The following is a 7,610-nucleotide window of genomic DNA, read 5'->3' as shown; positions in this document are numbered from 1 at the left end:
GGCTCACCAGCATCAGACACCTCCAGGTCCAATGGACCCTCTGAGACGTGAAGTCACAACGACTCCGGGGAGGAAGCAGAGTTAATAAGGTGCAATGGAGAGATGTACATTCATCCATAAGGAGAGAGAGAAGATGAGATAGGTGCTCAGTGTATCCTAAAACATCCCCCAGCAGCCTATAAGCCTATAGCAGCATATCTAGGGGCTGGACCAGGGCAAACCTGATTCAGCCCTAACTATAAGCACTATTAAAGAGGAAAGTCTTTAGTCTATTCTTGAATGAGGTGACTGTGTCTGCCTCCAGGACTGAAAGTGGAAGCTGGTTCCATAAAAGAGGAGCTTGATAACTGAAGGCTCTGGCTCCCATCCTACTTTTTAGGACTCTAGGAACCACAAGTAGCTCCGCATTTAGTGAGCAGCTCTCTAGTGGGGCAATATGGTACTACAAGCTCCTTAAGATATGATGGTGCATCACCAATCAAGGCTTTGTAGGTGAGGAGAAGAATTTTAAATGTGATTCTTGATTTTACAGGGAGCCAGTGCAGAGCAGCTAATACAGGAGTCATGTGATCTCTTTTCTTAGTTTTTGTGAGTACACGAGCTGCAGCATTCTGGATCAACTGGAGGGATTTAAGAGACTTATTAGAGCAGCCTGATAATAAGGAGTTGCAGTAATCTAGTCTGGAAGTAACAAACGCGTGAACCAGCTTTTCTGCATCTTTTTGAGACAAGATGTGCCTGATTTTTGAAATGTTACGTAGATGATAAAATGCAATCCTTGAGATTTGCTTAACGTGGGAGTTAAAGGACAAGTCTCGGTCAAAGATAACTAGAGATTCTTTACAGTGGTGTTGGATGCCAGGGCAATGCCATCTACAGAAACCACATCACCAGATAATTGATCTCTGAGGTGTTCAGGGCCAGTAAAATAACTTCAGTTTTGTCTGAGTTTAACATCAGGAAGTTGCAGGTCATCCATGTTTTATGTCTTTAAGACATTCTTAAATTTTAGCGAGCTGGTTGGTCTCCTCTGGTTTGATCCATAGATATAATTGAGTATCATCTGCATAGCAATGAAAGTTTATGGAGTGTTTCCTGATAATATTGCCCAAAGGAAGCATATATAAGGTAAATAAAATTGGTCCAAGTACAGAACCTTGTGGAACTCCGTGATTAACGTTGGTGGTCATTGAGGCTTCATCGTTTACAAATACAAATTGAGATCGATCTGATAAATAGGATTTAAACCAACTTAGTGCGGTACCTGAAATGCCAATCGACTGATCCAGTCTCTGTAATAGGATGTCATGATCAATGGTGTCGAACGCAGCACTAAGGTCTAACAAGACCAGTACGGAGATGAGTCCTTTATCAGCACTAAGGTCTAATAATACCAGTACGGAGATGAGTCCTTTATCAGCACTAAGGTCTAATAATACCAGTACGGAGATGAGTCCTTTATCAGCACTAAGGTCTAATAATACCAGTACGGAGATGAGTCCTTTATCAGCACTAAGGTCTAACAAGACCAGTACAGAGATGAGTCCTTTATCAGCACTAAGGTCTAATAATACCAGTACAGAGATGAGTCCTTTATCAGCACTAAGGTCTAACAAGACCAGTACAGAGATGAGTCCTACTTTCTCAAGGATCTTAGAGAGGAAGGGAAGGTTAGAGATTGGTCTGTAGTTAGCCAACACCTCTGGATTAAGAGTGGGCTTCTTCAGGAGAGGTTTAATTACAGCTACTTTGAAGGAATGTGGTACATGGCCTGTTAGCAAAGACACATTAACAATATCCAACAGAGAGGTGCCAATTAAAGGCAACACGTCTTTAAGCAGCCTCGTTGGATGGGGTCTAAGAGACAGGTAGACGGTTTAGAAGTAGAAACCATTGAGGACAATTGGTCTAGGTTAATGGGAGAAAAAGCTATCCAAATATACACCAGGGCATACAGCCGTTTCCAAGGCCACTCCTCTTGATGACAGATCGGCAGTAGTTGAGGGCAAGAGAGCATCAATCTTGCCTCTAATAGTTCAAATCTTTTCATTGAAGAAGTTCATGAAGTCATTACTACTGAGGTCTATAGGAATACACGGCTCCACAGAGCTGTGACTCTCTGTCAGCCTGGCTACAGTGCTAAAGAGAACCCTGGGGTTGTTCTTATTTTTCTCTATTACTGATGAGTAATAGGCTGCTCTGGCATTACGGAGAGCCTTTTTATATGTTTTAAGGCTGTCTCGCCAAACTAAGCGTGATTCTTCCAGATTGGTGGAACGCCATATGCTTTAAAGCTTTCGTGATGTTTGCTTTAGGTCGCGGGTCTGAGGGTTCTATCAGGGAGCAAACCTCCTTTGCCTCACTGTCTTCTTCTTCAGTGGGGCTATCAAGTCTAGTGTCATTCTCAGTGAGCCTGTAGCACTATCGACAAGATGATCAATCTGGGACGGACTAAAGTTAGCACAGGAGTCCTCCGTCACATTGAGACGTGGTATTGAATCAAATGCAGAAGGAATCTCTTCTTTAAATGTAGCTACAGCACTGTCAGTTAGACATCTGGTGTAGAAACTTTGGACTAACGGTGTACACTCCGGGAGTATAAACTCAAAAGTTATGAGGTAATGGTCTGACAGAAGAGGGTTCTGTGGGAAGACCTCCAAATGCTCAATGTCAATGCCATATGCATTTAAAGGAACAGTACGTGTATTAAAAAGACACAAGATACCATCTGAATGAAAACAGTGATTTATTGAACAGGTTTATGTCTTAAGAGTGAAACGACGATAATGTAAATTATAATTATCCCAAACGTTGCCTCCAGGTACCCTCGCTCACCTGGGCCGCTTCGACCAAAGCACAACTTATTGATTACATGATTTCATAAACTATTCCAAAAAGAAATACGTCAAACAAAAAAAAAAAGGCACAAGAGACAGAATCAAAGAGGAAAAGTTCCACATTCTGAGAAATCACTCTGAAGTCCTTCAGCCGAGGGGGCGAGTACTCCTTTTCACGGGGCAGAAACTTGAACGCATCAAAGTATTTCCGTGAATGTGGATCTTTTAAACAAATAAAAAGGAGACGAGCTCGGGGTAAGGAGGGGGGCACCGACTGGCCCGGTGCTAAAGTCATTCATCCTTCTCGTCTCCTTCCTTTGCTGCCTCCTCTCCACCCTCGACTCCTTCCTCCTCGCTCTGTAGCCCCTCCTCACCGACCTCGTCGTGTACCACGTATCCTTCCTCCTCCTCCTCCTCCTCTTCTACCTCAAAGCCCTCCTCCTCTTCCTGGTTTCCCTCTTCCATCTTTTCCTCCTCTACGGCTGCCGTTGTTGTTGTTGTTGTTGGTTGTTGTTGTTTCATTGTGGTGACCCGCCTCTTGGCTTGTCTCCCTCTTCAGCCACCGCCTTCACCGCCTCTTCCTCCTCCAGCGCCTCCGTCTGTCCATCCGCCGCCTCGCTGGTCAACTCCAGCTCTGACACGTCCATCACCATGGAGTCCTCTGGGTCCTGGTCGTCATGGTTACCGGTGAACGGGTTCTCTCCCTGCCGGGGATGAAGAACGTTAGTGGATAGACACACAGCTCTAAAGCCCGGGACAGTGAACGCACCTTGAGGTGCCTCTACAGCCCGTGAACGCACCTTGAGGTGCCTCTACAGCCCGGGACAATGAACGCACCTTGAGGTGCCTCTACAGCCCGTGAACGCACCTTGAGGTGCCTCTACAGCCCGGGACAGTGAACGCACCTTGAGGTGCCTCTACAGCCCGTGAACGCACCTTGAGGTGCCTCTACAGCCCGGGACAGTGAACGCACCTTGAGGTGCCTCTACAGCCCGTGAACGCACCGTGAGGTGCCTCTACAGCCCGGGACCGTGACCGCACCTTGAGGTGCCTCTACAGCCCGGGCCAGTGACCGCACCTTGAGGTGCCTCTACAGCCCGTGAACGCACCTTGAGGTGCCTCTACAGCCCGGGACAATGAACGCACCTTGAGGTGCCTCTACAGCCCGGGACAGTGAACGCACCTTGAGGTGCCTCTACAGCCCGGGACAGTGAACGCACCTTGAGGTGCCTCTACAGCCCGGGACAGTGAACGCACCTTGAGGTGCCTCTACAGCCCGTGAACGCACCTTGAGGTGCCTCTACAGCCCGGGACAATGAACGCACCTTGAGGTGCCTCTACAGCCCGGGACAGTGAACGCACCTTGAGGTGCCTCTACAGCCCGGGACAGTGAACGCACCTTGAGGTGCCTCTACAGCCCGTGACAGTGAACGCACCTTGAGGTGCCTCTACAGCCCGGGACAGTGAACGCACCTTGAGGTGCCTCTACAGCCCGTGACAGTGAACGCACCTTGAGGTGCCTCTACAGCCCGTGACAGTGAACGCACCTTGAGGTGCCTCTACAGCCCGGGACAGTGAACGCACCTTGAGGTGCCTCTACAGCCCGGGACAGTGAACGCACCTTGAGGTGCCTCTACAGCCCGGGACAGTGAACGCACCTTGAGGTGCCTCTACAGCCCGGGACAGTGAACGCACCTTGAGGTGCCTCTACAGCCCGTGACAGTGAACGCACCTTGAGGTGCCTCTACAGCCCGGGACAGTGAACGCACCTTGAGGTGCCTCTACAGCCCGGGACAGTGAACGCACCTTGAGGTAGCTCTCCAGCTTCTTGCCGATGAGCTTGTGGTTGAGGATGCTGCGGGCGACGGACAGGCTGGCCCTCTTCGACTGCTCCATCATGCCCTTCAGGAACAAAGGACAGCGTTGAACTACTAAATGGAGTTCCAGCATTTAACCTTCAGAACCACAACAAACATCATCATCATGTTTTCTTCTGACAGTCGATCATGAAACTGGACTCGTCACAACAACAAACAAAACAATAATAAACAACTTATTTTAATAAAATTCGGTTCAAAACATTAATTCTGAGCTCCTCAGTGAAACTATGACATCATGGATGATTCACCTGAGACCAAGTCATGTGACAAGATAGAGAGAGAAAAGAGGAGAGTGCACTTAAAAAATAAAAAACAAACAAGAACTACCCAGGACTCCTCTACCACGCTGTGATCATGTGACCGTGTCCATAGGCAGAAGAACAGAGGTAACTAGTTGGTTCAGAGGGTTAAGCCCCGCCCCTCTGGTCGTGGTTCAGAGGGTTAAGCCCCGCCCTCTGGTCCTCCATACCTTCCGGTTGTAGTTGTGGTCTGGAGACTTGATGTGTTTCTGGATCAGGTGCGGCTGCATCGGGATGAACAGGTCACACGCGGCACAGTGAGCGGCTTCCACCTTCCTCATGAAGTGCTCCATGCCAAGATCTGGTGAGGGACACATGTGAGTAGAGAGAGGGGGGGGGGGGGAGGGGGGGGAAGAGAGAGAGAGAGGAGAGAGAGAGAACAGAGAGGGGGGGGGGAGAGAGAGAGAGGGAGAGACAGAAGAAGAGAGAAGAGAGAGGACGAGAGAGGGGGGGGGGAGGAGAGCGTGGGAGAGAGAGAGAGAGAGAGACAGAGAGGGGGGGGAAGAGAGAGAGAGAGAGAGACAGAGAGAGAGAGAGAGAGAGACAGAGAGGGGGGGGAAGAGAGAGAGAGGAGAGAGAGAGACAGAGAGGGGGGGGGAGAGAGAGAGACAGAGAGAGAGAGAGAGAGAGACAGAGAGGGGGGGGAAGAGAGAGAGAGAGAGAGAGAGAGACAGAGAGGGGGGGGGAGAGAGAGAGACAGAGAGAGAGAGAGAGACAGAGAGGGGGGGGGAAGAGAGAGAGAGAGAGAGAGAGACAGAGAGGGGGGGGGAGAGAGAGAGACAGAGACAGAGAGAGAGAGAGAGAGAGACAGAGACAGAGACAGAGAGAGAGAGAGAGAGAGAGAGAGAGAGAGGGGGGGGGGAGAGAGAGAGACAGAGACAGAGAGAGAGAGAGAGAGAGAGAGAGAGAGAGACAGAGAGAGAGAGAGAGAGAGAGAGAGAGAGAGAGAGGGGGGGGAGAGAGAGAGAGGGGGGGGGGGGGAGGAGAGGAGAGAGAGGAGAGAGAGGGAGAGAGAGACAGAGAGAGACAGAGAGAGAGAGGGGGGGGGGGAGAGAGAGACAGAGAGAGACAGAGAGAGAGACAGACACTCTCACTCACACTCACCCCGGGTGAGGTCCTGCTCCTTGTACACCTGACAGATTGCAGCACTGTGGTTTTCCAGCTGTCCGACTCTCTGCTCTGTCTTCTTAAACTTGTTCTGCAGATACTCCTAAACAACAACAACAACAACAACACGTCTTCATTATGTTCTGCTGAGACCTCCCCAGATTTACTGTTTCTTAAGACCAAGAGAAATTAAATTAAAAGTATTAACTTTTCATTCTTAACACACACCTGGAGGAAGTCCGTGGTGGGCTTGGACAGCTGTCCAGAGAGGAACTTGAAGTGGTCCTTGTGGAAGCGGCTGTCCAGGTGCGCCTCCATCTCCTCCTTGTAGAAGGAGCGGAACTTACAGACGGAGCAGGCGAACATCACCCTGCAGGACCAGCACGTTGATGCACCTTTATACTTTAAAAACACCATTCATCTCCTATTGACTCAATATCAGTATTCATTCCAATAGTATTCATTCTAATAGTATTCATTCTAATAGTATTCATTCCAATAGTATTCATTCTAATAGTATTCATTCCAATAGTATTCATTCTAATAGTATTTATTCTAATAGTATTTATTCTAATAGTATTCATTCTAATAGTATTTATTCTAATAGTATTCATTCTAATAGTATTCATTCCAATAGTATTTATTCTAATAGTATTTATTCTAATAGTATTCATTCTAATAGTATTTATTCTAATAGTATTTATTCCAATAGTATTTATTCTAATAGTATTTATTCTAATAGTATTTATTCTAATAGTATTTATTCCAGCGCAGAAGGCCACACCTCTCCAGGAAGCCCCGCCTCTTCCTCATCTTTGGGTGCTTGTCCTGACTTTGTTTGTCCTGCGGACTCTTCTTCTCCTCCTGTTGTTGTTGTTGTTGTTGTTGTGGTGAATCTGAGCACAGAAGGGCCGAGGTGAGGCGAGGGGAGCATCTGATGAGGACTAGGTCATGAAGTGTGTGGTTGAGCTCACCTGGACCTCCACCTGCTTCAGGGTTCGGCTCCTGTGGAGAACACAGCACCACCAGGTGATGACGGGCGTTATTATTATTATTATTATTAAAGGCCAACATATTGAACATGCTGAGAATATTAGTGCATCCTGACCGTAGACCTTTACATGTAAATGTTCATTTCCCCTTGAAATATATAAGCAGGCCGTGCTGAATAAATAAAGTGTGTTCCTGTAATAACTGAAGACTTTAAATTAATGGATATGCAAAAGAAACCAAAAACTTGTCATAATAAATGTGTTTTATGAGGTCGGTGACCTTTGACCTCCACGTTCTAATCAGATGGACATCGGTGCCAAAGTATACAAATAATTAAAAGTTGTGTTGATTTATTAGTTCTGAATGAAAGTTTATTATTTACCTCTGAAGAGTGTGACCATGAAAGAATCAACTCTGATTCACCACAAAAAAAACACTTTAAAGAATCTACTCACCGTCTTCGCTTCACCATCAGCACCGTTTTTCTCTGTTTG

General features: G+C 47.4%; 1 protein-coding gene across 1 annotated transcript in view; it reads right to left on the bottom strand.

Annotated features, from left to right (window-relative positions):
* Window positions 1–2,729: 2,729 nt before the first annotated feature.
* The window catches only part of LOC117730702 (A-kinase anchor protein 8-like), a 10,451-nt gene continuing 5,570 nt past the window's right edge, over window positions 2,730–7,610 (bottom strand). Inside the window, 9 exon segments of the mRNA XM_034532574.1 lie at window positions 2,730–3,367; window positions 3,370–3,541; window positions 4,644–4,739; window positions 5,187–5,317; window positions 6,121–6,226; window positions 6,352–6,493; window positions 6,908–7,019; window positions 7,098–7,128; window positions 7,572–7,610. The exon segment at window positions 7,572–7,610 is cut by the window's right edge and continues 2 nt beyond it. Of these exon segments, the coding sequence (XP_034388465.1) occupies window positions 3,129–3,367; window positions 3,370–3,541; window positions 4,644–4,739; window positions 5,187–5,317; window positions 6,121–6,226; window positions 6,352–6,493; window positions 6,908–7,019; window positions 7,098–7,128; window positions 7,572–7,610 (1,068 nt within the window). The 3' untranslated portion in view covers window positions 2,730–3,128.

This window comes from Cyclopterus lumpus, chromosome 1 (assembly GCF_009769545.1).
Source record: "Cyclopterus lumpus isolate fCycLum1 chromosome 1, fCycLum1.pri, whole genome shotgun sequence".
NCBI lineage: Eukaryota > Metazoa > Chordata > Actinopteri > Perciformes > Cyclopteridae > Cyclopterus > Cyclopterus lumpus.
This window is presented reverse-complemented; position numbering and strand designations above follow the sequence as displayed.